The sequence below is a fragment of the Fukomys damarensis genome, unplaced genomic scaffold, assembly GCF_012274545.1.
Source record: "Fukomys damarensis isolate Sample0158 unplaced genomic scaffold, DMR_v1.0_HiC HiC_scaffold_26, whole genome shotgun sequence".
In the NCBI taxonomy this organism is placed as follows: Eukaryota; Metazoa; Chordata; class Mammalia; order Rodentia; family Bathyergidae; genus Fukomys; species Fukomys damarensis.
In genome coordinates this window covers 4,065,229-4,091,515 of record NW_022900938.1, presented here as the reverse complement: position 1 = coordinate 4,091,515, position 26,287 = coordinate 4,065,229, and the positions used below count along the sequence as shown (strand labels likewise).

The following is a 26,287-nucleotide window of genomic DNA, read 5'->3' as shown; positions in this document are numbered from 1 at the left end:
CCCAAAAAAAAAAAAAAAAAAAAAAAAAAAAAAAAAAGAACACAAGAAAAATTAAAACCCCAAAAGATCCAATTTAAAAAAGGGCAAATGAAATTAATAGATACTTCACAAAGAAATTCAAATGCAATGAGTTGAAATATTTCTTCTAAGTACTTTGGCACACAAAATCACAACATTAGTTAGAATAGTAATAGATGTGTCTATAGTAATGAGTTCCACTATTAGCAATCCCTAAAGCCCAACTCAAGTCTGCTAAATAGTGGTCAGAGAGGGACTCCTCTGTATTGCCAGGGGCTACACAGTCATGCTATTTGCAGTGCTTGTCAAGGCCTATGAAAGTCACTCTCCTTAGCCCAGTGGTCTGACACTGCATGGCTATCCTCAGAAAATGGATACTTACATCAAAGAAATCAACTGTTTGGACGGCGCATGCACTGTAATATAATACATACAAGAAGAAAATGGGAAACTGTCAGGAGATTTTATGTTTACTAGAAAATATGATGTGGGGAGCATAAAAGCTGTATTTCAGAAGAGAAAAACATTTAGACCTGAGATAATGTTAAACACAGATTCTGTGAAGTTTAGCAACGATTTATGGGAGGAAGTGATGAAAAATTAATATATTATACTCCTTTCATGCTCACTGGCTCATAGTTTTTGTTCTTCAATACTAAGTCTATACTACAGCAGAAGAGTGAACATGGGTGCTCAGTCTCCACTTGTTGGCGTGACCTAAAATTCTCTACTCACAAATGCCCGCGTGAGCTAACAGCGTGGTTTATGAGATGTGGAAAACATGCAGTTGCCATCAGCGGAGGGAGGCACACCGTGCTGTGCTGTAGCATTCCTGTGTGCATCTTACTGAGAACAGCAGGACAGACGTGTGTGAAGGAGACTGACGTGAACTCTAAGAAGCTGTGTTCGAGGACAGACCGAAAGCGAGCAGACAGGGTGCTTAATTATTACGTGACTGCCAAAAAGGCAACAGGTGTGTCACTGAAGTCCACGTTTTCTGGGTCGTATGGATCGCATTTTGTCCCACTTCTGGGGAATCTCCACAGAATAATGACCTTAGGCCTCCTGCTGCCCTCAAGTGCCTGTTACTCTTGCAGTGGTGATTCATGCCTCAACCTCGCTCTAAAAAACTGCGCATCTGCCCGTGATATGTTTATAACAGCACTGAGACCCCACCACGCCTTTCCGAAGACGACAACAAGTACAGCTGCTACCTTGTGGATGGAGTTGATCATGATCCTCTCCAGCTCTACCAGCCACTTCTCCACTTGGCCTCTGGCCTTGGTGGTGGGAATGGTCTCCATGAGCTCCACCACCTCGCCTTCGCTGCTCTTCATGTGCGTGATATCCAGGGCCTCCGTGAATTCCACCTCGGCGATCCCTTCAAAACACTTCTTCAAGTGAGGCTGCACCCTGTCAGGAAGAGCAGCGTGAAGGATCACTCAGACGGAAGCCATGTTGTGTGCCTGTCTTCACTTCAAACTCACTCGTGAGCGCTAAGCATTAGACCTGTGCTAGGGGCTGCTTGGTGTGAACGGCTGAGCCCAATAACCGAAACAAAGCAAAGCCAGACACAGTGTCTCTGCCTACGTGGACCACATGGCCCAGGAAGAGGTCAGTATTAGCTGAACAGTCACAAAAGATCTATGAAGTTACAACTGTAATAAAAGCTACAAAGGAGAGCAACATCCATAGGGCTTCATTTTCAATACAATAAATTTAAAGATGCTCAAAGATAAAAAACTATTTTGACTTGAAACAGGAAATCATAGTGCAGTTCAGGCTGGCCTCGAACTCAGGGTGATCCTCTTACCTCAGCCTACTGAATGTTGGGATCACAGGTGTGCGCCAACATGCCTGGTTTAAACCATTTTTAACTAACAGATAAATATACTAATTTAAAGATTCTTCAATACAGCAGGGTAGCCATTTCAAGGGAAATCTTCAGAGGCTGCTCGAAAATTATGGCCTTGAAGCCCTTCAGTACTCGCAGTCCTCTGCAGTTTGCTAAACCAGCGGCTGTCGGGCTACTCAGTGTGACACAGGTGGGAATGACTAAAGCCCTCACTTTTGGCACATTACCAATAACCAGTTGCATTTATCTTTCAAATTGGCAAAAAGAAGCAGTGTATAAAATTCAGATAGAAATCCCAGCCTAAGTTTATCTTCTTCTTTTTATCTGGACTACGTGGCCTTCTCTGAAGGCTCAAGATGTAAAATAAATTTATCATTTATTCACGGACTATTTTCTCTCAGACACTTTCCAGCTGCAGGAAAAGTTGTCAGAGATCCCTGCCATCACGAACTCCCACAGCGCTAGACAAAGACAAGAGGCGAGCAAGAAAATGACAGCGCGTGCCAGGTATCGCTCACGAACACGCGGGAGGAAGGGAAGGCAGGAGGAGGCGGCGGCCAGGGCGCCACCGAGGACAAGCGCCCCCGCGTGGAAGGTGCTGAGGGCAGAGGAGGAAGCCTGTGGAGGTCTGGGTAAGGAGCATTCTAGGCAAACAGCACCCCAAGGAAGGGAACTGCGAGGAGGTTATGGACCTCCTCTGCAGAGCGGAAGACCGGCAGAGGAGGAACAGGAAGGGTAAGGCCACCACTGTGTGGCCCACTCAAGCCATTTATCAGAGTGCGATGAAGAAAACCGCGGTGTCCCAGAAAGTCTGGAAGGAAATCCATCCCAAGGTTCACCACATTCGGGGAAAAATATCATTTCAGGACATTTCTTACATTTCTGACCATTATTCCAAGTTGATTATTGATAATACCTAAAATATTCTTGAAGAAAAGTGATTATATAAACACGATTGCACAAAATTGTTTATGTTCCAGCTTATTCTGAGAATTACACGTAAGCAGCTAAACTTAGCCGTTCACTATAGCGGTCGTAAGGTGTTACCGAGTGGGGTCTTTAGTCTCAGACAGGATCTCAAGAAGCTCATCGTTTGACAGGAAAAAGAATCTGGGGAAGAAGAGACGTTTCTTTTCCAAATATTCATTAAGTCCTTTAAGAATCAGTTCCAAAAGTTCATTACTCTTTTTCAGCCTTTCCAGCATTCTGTCAATAGTCACAACGGACAGAACGTGCTTATTCTGAAAATGAAAGTGAAAACACTCAGCTCAAAAACATTCACTAATAAATAACTTGGAAGATATTCAGATGTTTCAGGTTTTACATTTTTAATCAAATGAAGGTTATACAAATTTTAAGGTGAAAAATTATTTTTAAGGTTTTGGTTTTTGTTTTTTGGATATTGGGGATCCAACTCCGGACCTTGCACTTGCGAGGCAGGTGGCAGAACCACTGAGCTAAGTCCCCGGCCCTGAAACTTTCTTTTTATAAAGTAGTCTTGCACATTCTAGGTCTCCTTGGCCTTTTTAAACACTTACTTGATGCTGAGCCACATTGTCAGAAAGGGAGAAAGAGAGACAGAAGTGGGGGAAGAGGGAGAGGGGAAGAGGAAGAGGGAGGAGGAGAGGGAGAGAGAGAGAGGGGAGAGAGGGAGTCAGACACAGAGAGAAGCTCTGAGTATGAGGATGGGGAACCAGTTTGAGTATACTTTCTGGTCTTTTATTCTTTGAGGAAAAGTACTCTAAATAATAAGTCACCATTAAAATTATTATATTGAGTATATTATCAACAACAATAACATAACAGAATCCTTTTTTATAACCATAGTTTAAAAAGTAAGGAAATGTTATGAATGGTGGGGAAAAGTCTTCCACGACCCTTGACCACATCCCAATCTGCCTGCCCAGGGCCCAGCTCAGGCCCTCTCCGATCTCTCCCACAGCGTGGCACGGCCTTCCGGACACCGACTTCTGAGGACTGCGCTCACACCAGCCTCACAGGGAGCTGCTTGCTTCAAAGAGATTCCAGAGAATCAAGTGCTTTATAAAAGGGCTTTCTTTTGTGCTGCAGAATTCAAAGGAAGGATTGTAACCAAAAGCAAATATTAAGTACTCATTTTTAAAAAATAGAGTATATCGACTTCTCAAGATATCTGTATACCAACCAGTGTTTATAAGAATCTTATTAAAAAAATAATCTTATTAAGTACATATTAAATTCCTGTTAGAAATATGTATTAAAATACCATATACCTATTAAAGCAGAAATACACATTAAATTGCCATCAGCATACAGTTGAAGTAAAATTATTTTTTCTTATTTTAATACGTGATTAACATAATCTGAACTATTAATCTATTTATCTATTAATCTGTTAATATAATCATGACCATCTTGGTCATTCCAAACTCAATGTTGGCCATTTATAAAATTAGAGAAGTTCCTTACTAAGGAAGTTAAAAAATGTTCTTTAAAGGGAATTAAAGGGGACAGGGGATTTAGCTCTGTGATTCCACTGCTTACTTTGCAAGCTCAAGGAGAGTTTGATCCCTGGTACAAAAAAAAAAAAAAAAAAAAAAAAAAAAAAAAAAGTCATTAAAACACAATATAAATTATTTCTATCACCAGACCAAATAAAAAATATCATGAAAATACTCTAGACATTTCTCAATTAATGGAGCATTTTAGTAAATTTATATGAAATTAAAATAAGAAAATATTATTTTTAAAATAAACACTAATTTCAATATTAACTAGTTAAAACTTATTTTCACATTTGGCTACAACTGAATGAGCAACCAAACCTTTCAGCTGTGAACTATTTCATATTATTCTTGCTTTTTGAGTGTCTAGAACGCTTTTCTTGATGTACTTTAATATGACCAAAAAGAAAAGGTGTGTATTTTTTGCTTTGCTTTGAATACACAATATAACTTAGAAGTACAAAATGGAATCACAAAGAAAAATAATTATCATTAATACCTGTTTTCTCAATAAAAGAGAAATATATAAAATATGCAAAAAAATTAGATCAACTTACCTTTAGAACACAACTTTTTAAAGGCACTTTATTTACTTTCTAAGATCTATATTTCAAATAGACATTGAACACACACACACACACACACACACACACACACAAGCTACAATTTACAATGTGCAATTTATCCAATCCAATGGAGAATAGTTTTATAACCCTAAATCCCAAAACAAAAATAGTGTTCTTCAAGCGCCATCTACTGGACAAGTATGCTTTTCTTTGTTTAAAGAAAAAGCTGAGTTGTTGCTAAAAAGAAAAACTCTTCACAATTTAACAATATTTGTTTTATTCTTACCAAAATAATTCATCGCGATATTGCTGTTTTTGATCTGATACCTGAAAGCTAAAAATTCACGTCTTTAAACTAATAGGTCATATTCTCTTCTTTAAATATAATTTTCAAATAGCCACAACAAACAAACTAAAAGAACTTGTAAAAACTTAATATTCAAGTAAAATGTTTTTGCAGATCAATAGGGCTTCTCTGAAATGCTTAGGGCCAGTGTTTCATATTTCAGAGTTTTTTGGATTTTATAACATTTGAATAGACTTTACCAGCTGAACATTATTTGTCTAAAAATTCAAAACCCATAATAAAAGTTCCCGATTTTGGAACATTTCAAAGTATAGACTAAGGATGCTCAACTGTATCACATTCCTGGGGTGAATCCTATTTGACTGGGTCGGCCCAGTGACCGCAGGCGGTCATCTATGTCCCTTGGTGCACTGGGTTTAGATCGATCTCAAATTCCCCCCAAAGCACCTTGTTCAGAGGTGAAGCTTTGGTAGCGATGGGGTCCTGAGCATTCTAACTTTATCAGTGGACTGGTCTGCTGATGAATTTATAACTTGACAGCGTTTGAGGAGGTGATGAAGACTCAGCAGGTGGGAGCTGGTTGAAGGGAGTGTTCACTGGAGCCTGACCCTGGCAACTACATCTGCTATCAGCCCCTTCCTTTGTGGCTCTTTCCATGCACTCTTACTCTGAGTTTTGGTGATCAGTGTTGCTCTACTATGCCCTGTGCCTTGGAACAGATGACCATGGACTGAGACCTCCGAAACCATGAGCCCACATAGATGTCTCCTCCCTTAAGCTGATTATGGCAGTGGCAAACAATGACTTAAGGAAACAATACATAAATGTAATTACATTATGCCCAGAAAGTAAACTCTCTTCCCTCTCTCAGTGAAAGGATGCACATAATAAAGATGCCCTGAGACAGAGGAGAGGCACTAGGTGACAGAGACCTGGTTTCTGTCCCATACTCTGCTCTTGATATTTTGTGATCTTGGACCAGCTGGCTGATTGATTTCTTTAAGTTTAAAATGGAGTAAGAGCTCCGAGCTGGTGTGAGAACCAAGCTGAAGTGAACAGGCGCCTAGAATGCTGCCTTTCTCTCCCCCTCATCCTGCCCCAAATCAGCTGAGATGGACAGACAGACTGACAGAGAGACATACAAAGACAGGCACTCTGGAGCACAGGCGAGAATGGGACATTGATATCACATATGTAACACGTATGTCACTTAATCAGTTTTATGGAGTTAAAATGAACATTTTATAATCCCTCAAGAAAGATATTTGTTATAGTAAAATAAAATTGATTTTGGACCCCTTCAAGCATTACCATCAAACCCTGGTACAGAGTAGGCAATCTAACAACATGTGTTCAGTGAACCCAGGCAGATGAAGCCCACAGACATTCAGAGGAACGCAGGACTCTCCACGTGGTCCTCACTGCTACTGACTGGCTGTGTCCTCAGATGGTATAACAGGAGGCTGCTGTGACAGTGAAACTTCACTGTCAAACTGACTGGCTTGGGATCGGCCTGGGGATGAGGAGAGCACACTGCCGGGTGTGTCTGGGTGGGTCGTGGAGGTGTGGCTGCACGTGCCACATCTGGTTGCTCACCCTTTTCACTCAGGTACACTCACCTTGCTGTTGCCCAGCTGGTATGAACTGAGTGTTTGGTTCTACCACACCTTCCCTCCGTGTTGGCCCTGTCCTGGAGCCAGCCAACCATGGACTGAGACTTCTGAAACCATGAGGCCAAAAAAAAAGAAAGAAAATCTCCTTGCTTAAGGTTTGGGTGTTGAGTGCTTGGTACCAGCAACAGGAAAGCTGACTGATACACTGCTAGAAATTCAAAACTTGGAATGCCTTCCTTGATATTTTATGTTTATTGAGCATATTTTCTGGCTAAAGAAACAATTTTACATTTTTTATGAGTCTTCTTTTGCTGCTCAAGTATCAGAAGAGGAACATGGATTGAAAGGGGAAAGGAATGGGGAGAGAAGAGGAATCGAGGTATATCATTTACAGGTGCAAATTCTGTGATGAATGTGACCACCACATATATAGAGATTGTACCAATAAATGCACTAAAAGATCTCACCAGCTTGAATCACGATCTGATCTCCAGATTGACTTTGACATTTTGAAATGAAATGATTCTGATATCAGGGGTCTGAAATTTTAATTTGGATACATGGGGTTTTCTAACTACTTCAAGTGAACTTCACAGAAAATATACTTGTGTCGACTGAATGGAATTAAGCTCCAGCCTGCTTAGGAAACTTGGAAAAGCATAAACTTCCTCACCAGAGATTCCTAGACAGTGTTAAATTGCTGCGGTCCTCATTAGCCATTTTGCACTAAGAAAGGAAATACAGAAGAACAAATAGAAGAGTGAGCTTCCTTATAGTTTTAGGATTCTCTGACCTCATCAGAAGTAGTAGAAATTCTGTCATTAAGACCTAGAATATTTCCAGGGCTAGTGCAGATTTCAGGGCCCAACTGTAGTTTTCAGGGGTTTTTCAGAGAATCCTTAGAACTAGCAACAAATGGCTCCGTGTTAATTATTCATCTACACATTCAGCATCATCCTTAGTGGGCCTGCTGTGCATGGAGCACCATGTGCAGAGCCCCAGCCTCTGTGGGGGATCAGACACCAGACAACCCCAGTGATCTCAGCCCTTGCAGGTTTGGGAGACCCTGTGTCAGGTTAAATTCATTGGAGCCATTTTTCCAACAGCACTTGTTTCTTGTCTGGGTCATGTTTTGGTAATTAGCACAGTTCTCAAACTTTCCCATTAGTAGTCTAGCTGTCATGGTCATCTGTGATCAACAATGTTTGATGCTAGTGTTGTAATCATTTGGGGTACCCCACAAACGGCATGCACATAAAATGGTGAATTTAATTGACATTGTCTGGACCATTCTCCCATCTCAGTTCCAACTCCTCAGACCTGCTGCCTCAGACACTCAACGGTATTGAAATCAGGTCGCTTAGTAGGCTACCGTGGCTTCTAAGTATAAGGGTTTTCCCTTAAAGGAAGAGTTGCAGGTCTCTCACTTAAAAAAATAAAAACTAAGTATGATTACCACCGAAAGCTAAGACAAACTGGGAGTAGGATTCTTGTAGTGAGCAGGTGGCCCAGTTGTAAATGCAAGAAAGTCTCTTAAAGGAAATAAAAAGTGCTATCCTGGTGAATGCACAGATGAGATGGTAACACAGCTTTGTGATCGATGGGAACAAAGTCTGAGAGGTTTGGAAAGATCAAATTAGCCACAGTGTGCCCTTAGCCCGAAGCTCATCCTCAGTTAGCTCTTCACTCTCTGATTCCGTGAAGGATGAGTGAGGTCAGGAAGCTGCAGAAGAAAAGTCTGAAACTAACTGAGGTTGTCTCCTGGGTTTAAGGCAAGAAGCCATCTCCAGACCATAAGTGCGTGGGGTGAAGCGGCTGGTGCCAAGGCAGCCACCACAGCCAGTTACCCAGATCTGCGAAGGTCATTGGTACAGGTGTCTCCTGTGAAGAGCAGATTTCTCAGTATACCAGACAGAGCAGTCTTATTGGACAAAGATGCCATAACTTTCATAGCTAGTGAGGAAAAGTCAGCCTGGTTTCAAAGCTCCAAAGCACAGGACTGACTCTCGTAAGGGGCTCATGCAGCTGGTGAACTTAAATTGAAGCTGATGCTTATTTTCCATTCCAAAAACCCCAGGGCCCTTCAGAATCCTACTAAACCAACTCAGCCTGTGCTCTACAGATGGAGCAACACAGCTGGGATGACATGGACTGCAGAACTGGTAATTTATAGCATGGACTTCTGAACAGTGAAGCCACGCTTGAGACCAGAAAAAGATTCCTTTCAAGATATAATGTCATTTGACAATGCACTTGGTCACTCACGAGCACTTATGGAAATAGACGATTAACACTGTTTTCGTGCCAGCTAACACCACATCCATTCTGCAGCCCAAGGATCAAGGGGCAATTTGATGTCTGAGATTTAAGAAGCCTTTCTGTAAGGTGATACTAGCTATAGATAGTGATGGAGACCCGATGGAAACGGTGCAGGAACCAGGATTAGAAGTGAGTCTGAAGATGACCAGATTGCTGTGGTTTCGCTTTCACAGACAAGAAGCTGCTTCTCACGGATGTGTAAATAAAATGGTTTCTCAAGGGGGATTCTACTCCTGGGGAAGCTACGTAAACACTCTTAAATTGATAACAAAAGTTTTAGAGTATTGCACAAAATTAGTTGACTGAGGCCAGCTCTGAAAGTTCTTGCATAGGTGAATGCTTTCAGACAATATCACACTGCATAGAGAAATCTTTCAAGAAAAAACAATCAACTGAGGGGGCCAATGTCCTTGTCATATTTTAAGAAATTTCCCAGCTACCCCAGCCTGCAGCCACTGTCACCCTGATCGGCCAGCAGCCACCAACACAGCTGCGTTTTTAAGCAATAAAGCATTTTTAACTAAAATTATGTGCAGGCTTTCTTTAGACCATGCTATTGCACACTTCAATAGACCAGAGCATCAATCTAAGTCATATGTGTTGGGAAACTGAAAATGTGTGAATCTCCTTTACGGAAGTTTTGGTTTTGTGTAGTGATCTGGAATGGAAACCAAGGCATCTCGGAGGTAGACTTGTAATAATCAAGTTAGAAAATGGGACAGACCAGAAGAAGGAAGAAGTGGAAAAGAAGTGCCCAAAAGGCAAAGGTGGGCCCATGGCAAAACTGGTGTTCAACCGAACATGCCTCTTCATGAAGGCAGCAGCTGAGCAAAGACTTCAAGAAAGCAACGTAGTGCTCTGTAGGTCTTTGGAGATAGAATATTCTTGGAAGACAGTTCAGCCAGTGGAAAGGACTAAGGAAGAACATGTGTGATTAGAAAAAGAAGAGGAGGAGCAGGATGGGGAGGGATAAAATGTGCGGCTGACAGACAGTAAGTAAAGTGGGATATCGTAAGGACACAGGGAAATGCGGGGAGTGAATACATCAAGGATTTCCCATTCAGGGAAGCCCAAAGCACTTCTCCCCTGGACATAAGATTATCATTACTGGGTTTCAACTAGCAAGCCAAAAATCAAGAAGAAAAACTGCTGCGAGCATTCTGACGGGGTGAACTGGTGAGAGGCCTCACTCTCGTGCTCACCCCTTAGTCTCCACACCTATGCGATAAACCATACACCGGGGGACATGAGGAACTCTAGAGACCCACAGATCGCTGGCCTCCCTTGGGCATGGCAAGTGAATTTTCAATAGGAGCCACTGCTCTCTCATAAGGTCAGTGCCCAGAGCAGGGCCTGCAAACCTCACAAGGGTCAGGCAATCGACTCGTGTCCCGCATAATGTCAGTGCCTTGACAGAAGCAATGCTGGGTGGGAACTATGGAGAGGGAGAGGTTAGTTAGAAAGTCAGTGAATGGCAGTATTGGCAGGAGCTGGGTCGGGAAGAAATCACCATGGTGTAGACAGATCACTGCCCCTTCCACACTGAAGGACAGCTGAGGCATTCAGTTCCCTCTCTATGGCTGCCCAGCCCGGCCAATGTGGTGCAGCACCAGGAGCAGCTACTACTAGCAGCAGCAGCACTCCGCAGTGTGGGCAAGGCGGTGGTTACCTCCCCGAACTCGCCATGGTCCCAGCCTTACCATCATGATTGTTTATATCCGGGTGACCACACAGCCTAATTTGATGAGAGGCATTCTCGTTTATGCTCGCTACTCTGGATTCATTATTAATTGCTTTAACGCTCAAAAGTTCTCAGTTTGGATAACATATTACAGGATTATTCCATTTCATAGCTCACTGTGCACACATTGGCATCTGCTGGTTGACATTCACAAAATCAGCCAACTAGTCAACCAGGTAATAAAGTGCTCCCCTTTGCAGGGGCACCTTTTATTACACATTCACATGGAGCATAGATATGCTCACAGGATAGTCTACTCTACTTATACCTTTCCTACCTTGTCCCCAGAATTCCTTGAGCCAACCTTTCAATCTTGTTTCTCCTAAGACCTGGTTTGCATAATCTGATTTGGACTCATCATGATCAGTGTAATTCACATTATTGATCATCTGTCTTTATAAGCAAAGTTTACAAAGCAAATAAATCAATAGACTCATGCTAATTATTAGGCTTTCCTTTCTATTGTTCTTTAAGACCATCTCTAAGACAAGCATGTAATCTCCACTTCCAGAAAGTGCAAGGATATTTTACATCAACATTTGTAAACAGAACTCTCATTTCTTTAAATCATATCAGGGTTCTTCTAACATAGGTATAGGTAACCAAAGAGGTCAAGTCTGGAGCAAAACAAGTAAACAGAACTCCTCAGGCCTCCTTGACCAACACACGCAAGCCAGTACCTCTGATAAGCACACTCTCATCCATTCATTTGACCTCATCTAACCTAGGCTCTTTCCTCCCTATCCAAGCACCATTACCTCCCACAGCTACTCAGGCTCTGCAGAGCCCTGCCAACAGTTCCCAGCAATGGAACATAAGCAGAGTTTGAGGTTCGGAGCACCCAGGGGCAATCAAATTAGTCCCAATGTCCCCATTTCCAGTTTTCACCATCTGAATAAATAAACCGCCTTTCACATCACAGATCCAGAAAAGCTGTGATTTAAATGGCACTGTAATTTGGCAACCCATTGGATTAGACTCTCAACTTATTTTCATTTACATTAAATTTATAGATATAAAAAATAAGCTCTTTGAGGGCAATCACAGTCCTCTGACTACACTGTGAAAAGGGAATGTAAAATTTTGAATTATATGATTTCTGTAAATTCTCCAGTGCTTTTGGAACAAGTCAGCCCATCTCACATTCCTTGTGTTTCCAATCCCTGCCATGGTGACCAGGGTCCACTTGGCCGACCAAAGACTTACCCATAAAATAGACTGTTCATTTCAAAGACCAAAAGCAAAAGTTAAGTCAGTAGTTTTTACACTGCATGCCAGGTACCACCGATGCCCACAACAGAGACATATGGCAAAAGGCACCACAGGAAGGTCATTTTGAAGATGCAGCCACATCTGAAAGTGGGCAACCAAACCTAGAACAGATACCAAGATGAACATCTTTTCTTGTCCAAACTGAGCCAACCTGCGCACTTCCCTACCCAAAACTGATCAGAGAGCAAGACCACACAGCTCATCCCTGGGCCCACCCACAGACAAATCCTCTGAACAGCCCCAGCCCCGGGAAGATATGCAGTGCTGGTCACCAGACTTCTGCTCCAGCCAGCATCCCCTGTGGCTGGTTGTAGGGGTCTTGGGCAACTGCCCTAGCAGTAGGCAGCCCACAGAAGTGTGGGCTTTGGGCTCAGAGCATGACACAGGTTAGTGGCGTTGGTGGCCATGGGTATGACACAGAAGTTAGGCTGGTGATTCTGCCTCATCTCAGGCCAGTGACCATGAATGAGGTGTCTGGATCTGCTCTGCCCAAGGAGAAACTTGCAAGGAAGGATTGCCCTCGTAGGCACTCACCTGGTTCATTCAGAAGAGCACACCAACTGTGGCTTTGGGACCGATCTGGGCTGAGCTCACTCTCTAGTACTGAAACAGTGATGACCTGAACTCCCGACAAACTCCAAACCAGCAGCAGACTCCAGGCAAGTTTTGCCTGAGTGTCACCCTGGGCTGATAAGGGAAATGACCACAGGTTCAAAGAAAACAAGCAGCCTGCGTAGAAGACCTGGGAAGGCAGGCACAGACAAAGCCAGATCAGAAAGATTGAATAAACCCTTTAATGCCCGGATGACATCACGTACCCACAAGGACCAGGAGCTTGCAGGAAGCCCTGTCCTCACCTACAGCCAATACAATGCCATAAACAAATCAGATAGTAATCAGTATGAGAAAACCCTCAGAGATGGAGAATTTAAAAGAATTTTTTAAAGGAAACTCAACGAGATTGAAGAAAAGAGAAAAAATAATTCAATATTCTAACAGGTAAATTTAACAAACAGATGGAAGTAACTTACAAAAAACCAAACAGAAATCATTGACCTGAAAATTCACTAAGCAAAATGTAAAGCACAACAGAAGGCATCAATGGTGGGAGAGATCAAACAGAAAAAATAATTCATAGCCTTGAAGACAGGTTGTTTCAAAGTACACAACTGGAGAACCAACAAAAGGGATAGAAAGCTTATTCAAAGAAATAACAACACAAAACACCTTAAACCTAGGGAAGGATACAATTATCCAGGTATAGAGGGGTCAAAGGTCATCAGTCAAACTGAACTCCACCAAGTCCAAACTAAGACATCTGTGTTCATGATCTTTCCATACCTGAGAAAATCAGCTTACAGGAGAAATTATTTATTTTGGCTCATGGTTTCAAGGGTTTCAGTGCATGGTTGGCTGGCTCCATTGCTACTGCCTATGGTGAGTCAGAAAATCATAGCGGCAGAGAGAAAGACAGAGAGAGAAGCGGGGAGAAAGGGGGTGGGGGAGAAATATCCCCTTCAGAAGCATGTGCCCGATGACCTACTTCTTCCAACCAGATTCTCTCCTAAAGTTTCTAACACCTCCCAATAATGCCACCAGCTGGGAACCAAGCCTTAAGCACATGAGCCTTTGGAGGCATTCCAGACCCAAAGTATAATAACTTATTATGAAGCTCTCAAAGGCCAGAAATAAAGAGAGGCTCTCAAGGCAGAAAAAGAAACAAAAGAACACACAAAGTTACCCCAGTTCTCCTAACAGCTGACTTCTCTACAGCAACCTTACAGGCAGGAGAAAGGAGCATGAGTCTTTCACAACACTGAGTAAGGAAAGTACCATCCAAAGTGCTGTACTCAGGAAAGCTATCTTTTAGCAAAGAAGAAGAGAGGAAGACATCCCCAGATAATCACAAACCAAGAGACCAAGCCAGGCTTACAAGAAATGCTAAAGAGATATCTTCAAACTGGGCAAGACACTGAGTAAGCAGAAAGAATGAGCAGGTATAGACTCGCGGGTTAGAATAATTACACGGACACAGAGAACCTCTGCACACTGTTGCTGGGAACGAGAATCAGTACAGCCGCGGTGGAAGACAGTATGGAGGTTCCTCAAAAAATTAAAAACAGAACCACCACCTGACTCAGCAACCCCACTGCTGGGTAGATGCCCAAAGAAACGCGGTAAGTGGCAGAGACATTCCACAGGCACTGGGGTGCTACTTTCAACAGCCAGAAAATGGAAACCCCGGGCGGTCACCAGCTGACGTACAAAGAAAACGGGGAGCACATAGGCAGCGGGTTATCATTCAGCCATTTGGGTGACGTGGGGGAGGGCTCAACCTGTACCAAGTGACAGTTAGATAAGAGCCAGCGCCCTGGCCTGCTCTTGTACAGCGAGGTCACCACAGATGACAACGTACCATGTATTTCAAAGGGCTGGAAGAAAGGATTTTGAAAGCTTTTAACCATAAAAATTGCAACTCTTGGAGTAGCTCGATGCCGTAATCCTATTTAAACATTACACAGTGGATCCACACAATTTTACATCTTTATGTAGCAGTTAAAATTAATTTAACACGTTTTTAAGAAGAAAAGAAAGGCAGATTGCCGCATGCGGTGCATGCAAAACAAAACCAAGCGAAGTGGTGGAGCCACTAGAGGGCACCCCGAAGGCGGGGCCTGCCAGTCCTCCCTTCCGAGGAGGGAGCAGTGGGACAGCCGTCCCCAGGGGGTCCCAACACGGCAGCGTGGAGTCACCTCCACTGTGGGTACGAGGGGCTCTCCGTAGAGCTGAAGCTTGGGGCTGCGAAACAGCTACCGCTAAGTCTTCCAAACTACCCGAGAGCCAAATGTGACGCCACAAGGTCATGAAGGGGCTGCTTCCGGTAGGACAGGGGCTTTCCCTTCCTAGGGAAGGAAACACACAGGACCGAAGCATAAAAACGATTTCATCCTTATACCTCAAGGTCCTCAGACATCTCAATCAAAAGCTTATATTAACCACAGAAATTACATTCTATTTTTAACCTCTGAGGCCTTGTCCTTGGCAACATACACCACTTGAAGAGCCTTTATTAGGAATGTCTTGGAATGAAAGTGATAACCTTTTGTAGCAAGCAATTATTCTTTCAGCCTCTGCCACACAGATCATCTCATTAGACTTCCTGAGAAGATACAGAAGCTCTGGAAAGCACGGACAGCGCCGTCCCGAGTACTAACAAACTGAGAAGGAAAACACAAGGTAGTTCAGGGGGGCAATGGTGACTTACAACAAAAGTAGGCAAGTGTCGTCAGACACAAAACTAAACCCTGCTTATTTGGAAATGAGGAAAAGAAGTATTCTTTCGTTTATTGGTTGATTTTTAATTCAGCACTTTTATAGGACGAAAAATATGCCCTCGTTACTAGTTCTAGGATGGCTGCCCTTTGTAGGCATTGAAATACCTATAAAATTCCTCAGCAGTGTGGCATCTTAAAAAGCTATTTTGAACACATATTAAAAAAAGAATTTTTAAAAGAATGATACTAACTAGAATACCTTTTATTTTTGAGATGAAAGGAGATTCTATTTAACCCATTTCAAATGAAACTATGTGCATGTTATAAGGTGGTAAGGTAACTGTATGCATGGAAGGCTGAATTCATAAATTGATTAGAGATGATTCACGGCTACAAAATGACTAACAAACAGTTCCTTTATACATGGCATGATTTCCAGAGATTAATTTTATAAAAGTTTGTTTCAAACAGATTTGTTTCAAGCATTAGTACATAAAACGAGGTCCTCCCACTGAAGAAAATAACCCTATGTCTAGCTTTCTGAATATTTTCCCGTCAAATCAATAAAGTACCAGTAGTTGATATTATATTTACAACTTTCAAGTTTTAAATAATAAATAAGCATATTTCTACTTCAAATCTTAAACGTTTTAAGATACTCATCCTATCTTACAGTACTGTATTTGATCAAAATGTCAATGCAGGAGTTTGCATTGAAGATAGAATAAGTTGTTCCCTTCTTAATCTTAGATAGCTCAAACTGTGCTCCAGAGGTGGTAAACAAATGCGTTCTGAATGGGACAAAAGCATACTGTTCTCAAGAGTTTTGTGTTTTCATTAAATTCTTTCTTAGCTAAAAGATCAGCCTCCCTCCACAGGACCTGCGTGGTTTTGTTTCCTCAGTGTGTTGTGTTCGCCTTTACTGGCCTCCCTGCGATTCAGCCCCACTCCCACTCTCTCTGCACTTTGTTTTGGGGGTCCCTCCCAGAGCAGGCTGCATGGGAACCACAGGCTTTAAAGGATAGCTCAGAGGGCTGTGAGGACAAAGTATCCACTTTGCTTTTCCTGCCTTTGCTCCAGGAATCGTACAATCATGGCTGCGAGGAGCCCACCTGCCCACGGCTTGCTGGAAGCCAAGGTTGGGTCACTTCCCCGGTGACGTGCACAGGGGCTGCTCACCTGCAGGACGCTCTTCATCAGGTCCCTCCACGTCTTGTCCACCGCCGTGAAGCGCCGGCCCTCCTCGGGCATCTGCGACATGATGTCAGGGGAGCTGAAGATGGGCTCCAGGTACAGCCAGGTGGCCTGCACCTTGAGCCACTCGTCCAGGATCTCCTGCAGCAGCAGCAGCCGGCCCTCCCACTCCCTGCGGGGACACAGGGCTGGGGTCAGCGGCAGAGCCCCTGCAGGGAACGCAGCCCACCTGTGCCTGCTGGCTACCACAGTCTCCACCGCCTGCCCTCCCAGGAATCACCGTCGGCTCAACAAGTCTGCTTCTAGAATCACGACACCAGCACACACAGGCTTGCACACATGCGCGCACACGTGAGGACACAGCTGGCTGCACAGGGCGGCTCTGCGTGTTCATCAGCACCATGCACCTTCCTGCCACCCAGCTCCACTCCCAGGAGTTACGAATTCTGAGGAGAGCTTCTGGGGACGATCCCAGTGACTGGTTTTCCAAACTTCCCGGGAAATGTAATCCAACCCAGACTCATTCATTTCCCCTAACATTCTTTTTCTTCCCTATTAAATTTGGGCACATAAGCTTTATTTTCAGGACAAAATATTTCAACTTATAGGATGTAATGTGTTCCTAAATATATTAGCATGGCATTCATGAGAAGGAAGCATATTTAACAGTCCAGTAGGTTATGAGATCATTTCTGAACACAGAGTACAGATGACTTAATTTGTTTATGAATAAACATCATAATTACTCATAAGCTAATTATTTCACAAGCACAGTTCCTAGGCCTCCATTCATATCTTCTCCATGCTGATGACAACCCTGAGGGAGGCTCCATTACCATCCCTACTCTCGGATGGGGAGACCGAGGCACAGAGAGGTGAACGCCTGGCTCAGGTTCACCCAGCTGATACAGGAGATTGAACCCAGACAGCCGAGTCACAGGTTCTCAGAGACAGGACAGCCTTGTGGACAAGAAGGTCGTCAGAGCAGGACCGCTGTATTTGCATAATAGCCCATGACTCATAAGTGGTGATCTGATGTGAGACCATTAAAAGCAAAAAAAAAGTAAATAGTTCTCCAAGTTCCCAAGCACCCTCAAATGCCTTTTAATACGGCTTTTCTTTCAGTGTTTGCCAATGGATTCATTAGGCTTTTTGTGCACAATAAGACATGAGCACCTCTGCTTTCTGCCAGGGCTTTTGTTTCTCTAAACCCTGTCTGATGCAGCAAATTCCCCCACTATGCACAGTCCCTTAAAAAAAAAAGTACAGAAAGGACAAGGGGAGTTAGCTCAGTGGTTTCACCACCTGCCTCGCAAATGCAAGGTCCCGAGTTTGATCCCCAATACCAAAGGAAAAAAATTACAGAAAGAAAAACCACTTGAGCCATTTTCTGCTGATGTGCACGCTATCACAGTCAGGCAGGAGGCAGGATGACCGGACACAGAGCACGGCCGGGTGCCCTGGGCATCAGTGCTGGTTCTGCGTGGCCTCAGCGAACACCGGAGGTGGACACAGCCACGCAGTGAGCTCTCCCCACCCCTGCAAACTCACTGAGGAGGCACGGTTGCCTGGTTTGGACATCTGCTTTTTGAGGTAAAATAGAAACCGTCTGCCACAAAAACAGAAAACTTTGACAGATAGGGTATAAATTGAATATAAATGTCCGATTTAAAGTGCAGGTTAAAATGACAGTTTCATTCCCTTGCGCTGCCACCCTCCATGCATGTGAGGAAAGATTACAGCAAATACTCAGGGAATGTCTCTGGCGGCCACTACATGAAAAATGACAATTCTAGCTCTAGTTTTAGAATTTCTATCTTCTTTAACCTATATTCACAGACATAAAATTATTTTTGAGAATCAAAAAATGAAAGCAGATCCGAGTAATAAGGACTGTGTGGGTGCTGGCTGTCCCTGCCGTGGTATGAGGGAGCGTAGGATGTGTGCTCTCTGGAAAGCAGTGACGGTCACCTTTTCCGACAAGGAACTGCCTTCAAACTCTAGGCGTGGGGTGCAGAATCGCTTCTCAGACGAATTCCACTCTCGGTCACCTGCAGCGCGGCAACTAGAAGAACTAGCACATCACCTCACCTTATTTGTTTCTCGTAAGGCTTAATGAAAGGGGACCCCCGCATCGTCTGGGTTTTGATGATGTGGTCGTCCAGCAGCATCTGAATCTCATCAACTGCAGACAGAATGTACGTCCTGCTCTCTCTGTACGGAAGAATGGCAAACTCCATGGAGTTCCATTCCGCCATCATCTTCTCCAGGGCCTTCTCCAGGGAGTATTCTTTGCTGGCTGACTCGCTGATGCCCTCAAACTTATCGAGATATGGCTCGAGGTTCAGGTCTATGAAGGAGAAGACCGTAGAGTCGTCGGCTGGCTGCAGCGGGTAGCCAACGATGGCAGACATGGCTTCCCAGTGCCTGGGCCGCAGGCCAGGATTGCAGATGACCTGCACCAGGGGCAGGTACTGCTTGAAGTCTTCCACCTTGGCTCGGACTTTCTTGGTCATGGCCAAGGCATTCGGAGAGTCCAGGAAGGTCTTCTCCAGCTTGTAGAGTCCTCTCCAGTAATTCCCCACATCTGCCTCTACTTGGTCTGGGCTCACCTTGTGATAGGGCCCTTCTGTCCACACTTTGTACTTGTTGCTGAATTCAACAGTGGTTTCATAGAGGCGGAGATACGGGTTCAAGCCATCCTGGATCTTTTTACGCTGAGGATATATTGATGGCAGCCAACCAAAGGCCTCCTCCTCCGCATTGAATTGCTGTATCTGAAAAGGCAGGCATTAAATGTACTGTTTTGAGTTTGAAACTGAAATTTAAGTTGCAAGAATATCTATCTCAATGTGAATCGGAAAAGCCTCAGGAAGCCCTAAAATTAAAGTTTAACAAATCTAGAAAAATCAAGCAGTAATGTTTCCTGGTTTTTTTTTTTTTAATTGACAAAAATTCTATACATTTATAGTGTTCTGAAATAAGCATACATTCTGGAACGGGGACACCACGCTAATGCCATATGCATTACCTCGCACATGTTTCTTGCAGTTCCAGTTGCCTGGAACCCCGCTAAGCATTGTGCAACTACACACTGTGCTGGTACTGACTGCATTCAGCATGTTGTACAATGAATCTCTTAGACCAGCAGTGGTGCCACACTTCACACACGTAATTCTTTCCTCAATTCTGGCCTCAAACTGAAATGTACGAGAACCAAATCAAATTCAATGGTTAGGTTCCATGCTGACCTTATGGGGAAATTTGATTTGATTCCCGTCCAATCCACTTTGTGAATAGAATGTCTGAAATAATTAAGTTTGTGAATCGAGGCACCACCGTTCTGCTCCTAATTAACAGAAATTTCTCATCCTTGGACCAACAGCCTCCACTCCCTGACACCCTTCTGGCCTCCCAGAGCCACCATGCTACTCTCTCCTCCAAGGGCTTTGACGCTTTTAGATCCTGTGTGTGACCAAGAGCAGGTCAAACTTGCCTTTCTGAGCCGGGCTTATTTCACCGAACACAACTTCCAGTTTTATCCATACTGTCACGATGACTGAATATACTTCTTTTTTTAAAAAAAGCTGAATTTTCTCCTATTTCTTTTCTTTTCTTTCTTTTTTTTTTTCCTGGTACTAGGCATCGAACTTGGGTTCTTGAGCTTGTGAGGCAGGCAGCGGCACCGCTGAGCTAAATCCCTGGCCCCCATTTCTTTTTTTATTACAATTGTTGCCAAACAATGTTTGGTTGCATTCATTAAAACAATCGAAGACATTTATATTTATAGGGAAGTTTTTGCCCACCAACATATAGTGAGAATCTAGCTTCATTCATTAAGGGGATCTGAGTACTTTGAAGATACACAGTATGTTGTTAGACACTGTGGAAAATAGAAAAAGAGTTATACTGGAAAGTCCAGTTCCTAAGAGTAGGCAATCGATCTCAGGGGCAGGGTACAGAGGAGGTGCAGATTTCAGTAGCAGTTATTTGTTCAGTGACCTAAAGCTAACAGCAGCAGTAACTGGTTAATATAAAACGAACGTGTGCATAGGTGTGTGTGTGTGTGTGTACATCTGAGAGCTGCCACTCAGGCAGGGCACGGGACCGAAACAATGCGGTCCCAGGGGCTCCTGCAGAGAAGTTGTGACCGGCATTTGGTCTCGAAGACAAGCAGGAAGAGAGGCGGCAACAGAGTAGTGATTTCCTGTTTCTGCGTGAGATGTGAGGGGCATGAGGCTTGATCACGGGAAAAATCTTCAGCAAGGGAGAGTGAGAGTCAGATGCATCAGGTATGCACAAGCTGCTTAAAATGTCAGTGGCCTCAGTCAAAAAAACAAAACACTTTATTCCTCTTTTCTCAATGGATGCTGGCACATTTGTGTTTATTATAAACTATTCAATTACCCGGCCAGATATAAAAACTTTCAATGTAAGAAAACTGTAAGGTGTTCCACTAAAGTACATTTTCATATTTCCCCTTTTTATTAAAAAAATACAATTAAAACTTTCAGACACTCTATACGGCAAAAGCTAAAGATTTGCCTCTTTTGGCTTCTCCTGATGAGAAAGCTGATTTCTGAAACAGCAGGACTAGGAACACAGTGGCTGGGTAGAGAAAATCCTGGCCCAATTTAAAAACAGTGGAAACAAGCAGCCTCCTGTGAATACCCAGCCGTAGGACGCCCTGTCGTTATCCAAGACCATGGTGCCAGTTATCAGGCCAGTCATGATGCAGGTGATTTACAGGTGCAAAATCAAAATCAAGACCAAGATACAACCACGTCTTTCAGGTAGAGAGCAAGGCCTAAAACACGGATGGGAAACAGCCACGCTGGTGCGGCCGGAAGCTCGTCTGTGGGGTCTCCCGGCATCGTTCCTGTTACGCTCTAATGAAAGACAGTTGCACTGCTGCTGCTCCAGTCTTCTCTGCGGGGCCAACGCTCAGCTCCCTGTCCACCGCGGGGACCGGGCTTCACCCTCCCAAGCCCATCTCAGGCTCACCTTGTCCGCAGCCGCGTCCAGCTTGGCGTTCAGCGCCTGGGCCTTCTTCAGGTAGCGCTGCACATCCTGCAGGTCCCCGAAGCCGTAGAACTCCTCGGCCTGCTTGGCATAGCTCTCTAGCTCCTCCACAAACCACTCGCACCGCAGCTGGGAGAACAGCGCATGCCGTTAACACCGCGAAAAGCTAAAAATCTCTAGGCCTCAAGAGAAACTTTAAATATCTGCCGAGGATTATTAGAATGATTGCTGCACTTTGTCACCAGCGAAATAGAAACGGCTGACCTGGAAGAAGTTCGAGATCTTAAAAATGTACAGAACTTTTAAGTTTAAATTAACGCGTGGAAATTCCTTAAATTCTGAGACTGAAAGGCTTACTCAGTACCAGCTATATAAGAAGATCTACCAGACACATTGAATAAGAATCCGTTAGACAAGAGCCTTCTTTGGTATGCTGAAGAATTTGTGCTGACAAATGATTTAGTATTTTTTAAATCCATAACAATATGAGACTAAAAGAAGAGTCTGGCTTGCTTCGTTTGAAGGCTGTCAAAACATCTGTTGCATTTTCATAGACAAATGGAAAGAAACTGAATTTCTCCAATCGTCAGAACATCAGTTCCAAGAGAGATTCTCAAATATGATAATCCAGGGTTAGTTGGTTTCTCATTATGGAATGTATTAGGCAAGTTAATCTAGATTTTAAAGGCTAAGGGCTTATGTGCCAATGTAAAATGGGTGTTTACTGAGAAATTCTTATTATGAGGATTGGTAAGCCATCACAAATTAAGCAGCTCTAAAAATAGCTAAGAATGAACTATCGAAAGTCAAATCAAGGTCATTAAAAATAGATTTTTCTATTATATAAGTGACCTCTTTTCTTCCATTACCCAGCAAATGCATTGCTGTGATCTTTTAGGGGAAGGAAAACAAGAGAAAGAATGTGCTGAGATTATGCAGACTTGTTTTTTAAATAATATGCTTTACAACAAAGTACAGATAATTCTGGGACACCTAGCCATGTCATCTTGTAGAGGTCTGTTTATTGTAATTTAAACATCTAATATTTACTCTGTGTGATGTTTCCCCATATACTTAAAAAATCTTGAAATACCTTAAAGGTAAAACAAAGATGGTAGCCCATAGTTTGAAATAAAAGACTTTTTTTGGTACTGAGGATCGAACTCAGGACCTTCTGCTTATGAGGCAGGTGGCAGAACCACTGAGCTAAATCTCTGGCCCAATAAAGGCCTTTTTAAGCGTATGCATCACTGTCCAGAAAACACACTCCGTGCATTAACTGTACTTCCTGCAGTAGGGCGCAAAGAGAACAGGGGACGTAATCAAAGCACATCTCAGCAGCTGACCTGGATCACGTCTCTTAGTTCCTGGGAATCTTACTTTCTTCATCTGTAAAATGACTGAAAATACTACTCATTCAGGTGACGGCTGGGGTGCTCATGTGGTCCTGTGAGCTCTGGTTTCACTGTGGCCCCAGAGGTCCTGGGTGGAAACACCATCCCTGGTGACACACTGCAGAGGGCAGGGCCGCAGAAGGCAATGAGGCCATCACAGCCACGTCCTCGTGGACAACCAGTGCCGTTATCACCAGAAGAGGGAGGCTGGCCTTCCAGCTCCTCCCTCCCTGACCCGCTGTCACTCCCTTCTCCTCAGGCGTGTGTGCTCCTGATCGCTGTCCTCCCGCCTTCTGGTGTGAAATGACGCAGGAGTAAGAGTTCAGACCTCTCAGACTGGGACTTCCCAGCCTCCAGGAGGATAAGTAGTAAAGTTCCGTTCTTCGAGAACTGCCAAGTCTGGGGGATTCTATTATAGAGGCACAGAGTGGACCAAGGCACTAGGTGTCAGTCACAGTGCTGGGGAGTGGATGTGAATGGAGAAAAAATAAAGATGAAACAACCTTGCTCTCTGGGACTTGACCACCTAAAGGGAGACAGACCTGAAAACAGGAGCATCGTGACCCAGTGCCGGCCCACCTGGCTCCCCTAAGTGCCACGAGAAGAGCACAGGGGATGCCGCGCTGAGTCCAGAGTGCACCAGGGAGACAAGGTGGCCAGGGAGAACAGAGAGGAGGGGCAGCAGGGAGCTGGACATTGCTTGGGGTTGTGGTCAAGTCATAGGTAAGGAGTTCAGACAGAAGGAGACGAGGTGGACAGGCACACAGTGGCAAGCCACAGACTATCTCATATGGAGACCAAACAGAACAAAAAGTTAGCTTCGGGCAGTGTTTCGGAGAGTCAGATTGACTATGAGGCACGAAGGAGCATTTCACCAAGAAAACAATGATGCCTCATTAGTATTAAAAATCCTAAAATCAGTACCATAAACCATATATGATAAATGCTGTTTTTCATTAATAGTCACTTGTGGGCAGTATTTTCCAAAGTTTTCTTCCTATTACCTTGAAAAAACAAGAAATGACCCCACGCAGACCAATATACTACTCACTCACTTCTGAGTCATCCGATGGGCATCCCAAAAGATCCCAGTTCATGCATGCATACCATCCTTTTCTAAGACTTATAGTAGGAGAACGCTACCATACATGGCCCACGAAGTAAAGGATTTGGCCGTGCTATGTAAAAAAGTTAAAATTGAAACATTTTCAGAAAGTGAAAAATCATTTAAAATCTGTTCCCACGATGCCTACCTTAAGCCCATCTTGATATTGTTCTGTTTTCTCTTTAATGATCTTCCTGTGTTCTTCAAAAATTTCCCCCATCCTTCCGTGCCACTGGAAAACACTATTGTTCAGCCTGATGTCCGCAGGGGAGAAGTTGGTGCACTCAATGAGGAAGGCGAGGCAGTTTCTGGAATCCACTAGTCTCTGTCCCAGTTCAATCATATCAGTGGCCTCCACTTTCTGAATGTAAGCCTGAGAGAGAAGCAGAGGTTACCGGTGGCATTTTAATGGGCAGCTCATGTCAACAAATAGCCCCCAGAAGGGAGCTGCATGAATACGCGTGGTCTCACTAGAAAGCAGCCTTGGGCTCCAGATAGGGACCACAGCCCGCTTCGCTTCTCCTCTCCCCAGACACTTCACTAAAATGGAAGGGAAAATAATCTTTAAAAACACTTTAACACAGAGAAAGCAATGGAAAATCGGAGGGGGGCGCGGGTGCTGAGGTTCGTGGAAAGTAAGAAGCAGATGCTCTCTGATGATTTCATTTATTCTTCCAGCATGACATTCTGGGCCCCCAAGTGTCCGACACTGTGCCAAGGGCTGAAAATGCAGAGCGACAAGACACAGACAGAAAAAGAAGCTTTTCCCTGAGGGTTTTGTGGTCTCGCTGCAGAGTCAGTAAAAGTGCAAGCTCTCAGCAGGACAAGTGCCCTAAGGATAGGCACAGGCTTGCAGCTCTAACTGAAGATGTGAGGTACAGCAGAGAGAGTGAAGGATGGAGCCAAGGAGAGGGAAGAGCAGGCAAGCGGAGAGAGCTGCACATTGAGGGCTCACAGCGGCCAGGGGCTCCACACAGCCGGCAGGGATCCAGCCGGGCAGGAGGGCAGGAGGAGACTGGAGCTGAAAAGTTAGGGCCTGGCTGGCTGCACACTAGTCAGCAGCACAAAACCACTAAGGAAGAAAGAGCGGTGCAAAACTATCCACACAGACTGACACGCTCTGCATACACAAGGAAAAAGAAAAAAGAAAAGGAAAAAACCCCCCACAAAACAACAACTTGATTGATTAGTAGAGATTTCAGAAAGTAAGAAGAGTCCAGAGCGGACAGAAACGAGACAAAAATACACAACCAATAGTTGTATATATTGTCTCAAAGCTCAGAGAAATTATGGGAAAGAAGGAACTTCTATGATTTGCACAATTCTATATAGTTTAAATTGTCACTTTTACAATTAAAAAGCAAAACTGTCTAGAAATATTTCACCAATATGGCAGTGTCCTAGCGAGATTAAGTGTTTTCATGATGCAAATCCAAACGAATACGATGTGAGCCATAGTGATTTTCACAAACAACAGATGTCTCCCTGGAAATGTATATGCACATTCATTTAACCTGCTTTGCAGTCAGATGGATTTTTATTTCCTCGCACTTATGATAAATGACTGATTTCTATATTAAATTTACCAGCTCATGGGAATAAACTTTTTTATGATACAGAAATATTTTTAAAACTACTATACAATGAATCCTATTTGTTAATTCTGTTAAAGATTATTACATGTAAGAGAGATTCACAGCAAATAAGCTCCAATTCCCAATTACTTCCAGTGATGGCTCTAAGGGAAAACAAATGACATTCTCCATAGCCAGCAATCCTTTTTCCAAAGGAGTTTTCCTTTAATGAAGATAAACTCACAGTTGAAGAACTAACTATACTTATAATCATCCATAACCAAAGAATTTCATTGTGGCCTATGATAATTAATATAAAATATAAAAGCATTCCAAACAGAATATATATGGGCCCCTATGCTTCACACACACACAGACGCAGACATACTAAAACCCCCAAGCCTAAATATTTAAAAGAAAAATAACTCTATCAAGATCTACTTCAAAGCTGGTTCTAATGATTTTAACAAACTTCTGTTTACGTGAATAAGGAATAAGCATACATAATTATTTGAACTCCTTTTACAATTTCCTGCCCATTCAAGGTTT

General features: G+C 43.6%; 1 protein-coding gene across 2 annotated transcripts in view; it reads right to left on the bottom strand.

Moving 5' to 3' along the window:
* Window positions 1–26,287, bottom strand: part of Dnah7 (dynein axonemal heavy chain 7) — a 211,976-nt gene that overhangs the window by 137,342 nt on the left and 48,347 nt on the right. For both annotated transcript variants that reach the window (XM_010631953.2, XM_010631954.3), the window contains exons 16-21: window positions 24,313–24,537; window positions 21,648–21,794; window positions 18,735–19,420; window positions 16,629–16,815; window positions 2,921–3,114; window positions 1,233–1,431 (exon numbers count right to left, since the gene is read on the bottom strand). In XM_010631953.2, coding sequence (XP_010630255.1) covers window positions 1,233–1,431; window positions 2,921–3,114; window positions 16,629–16,815; window positions 18,735–19,420; window positions 21,648–21,794; window positions 24,313–24,537 — 1,638 coding nt within the window. The remainder of the gene's footprint in view (window positions 1–1,232; window positions 1,432–2,920; window positions 3,115–16,628; window positions 16,816–18,734; window positions 19,421–21,647; window positions 21,795–24,312; window positions 24,538–26,287) is intronic.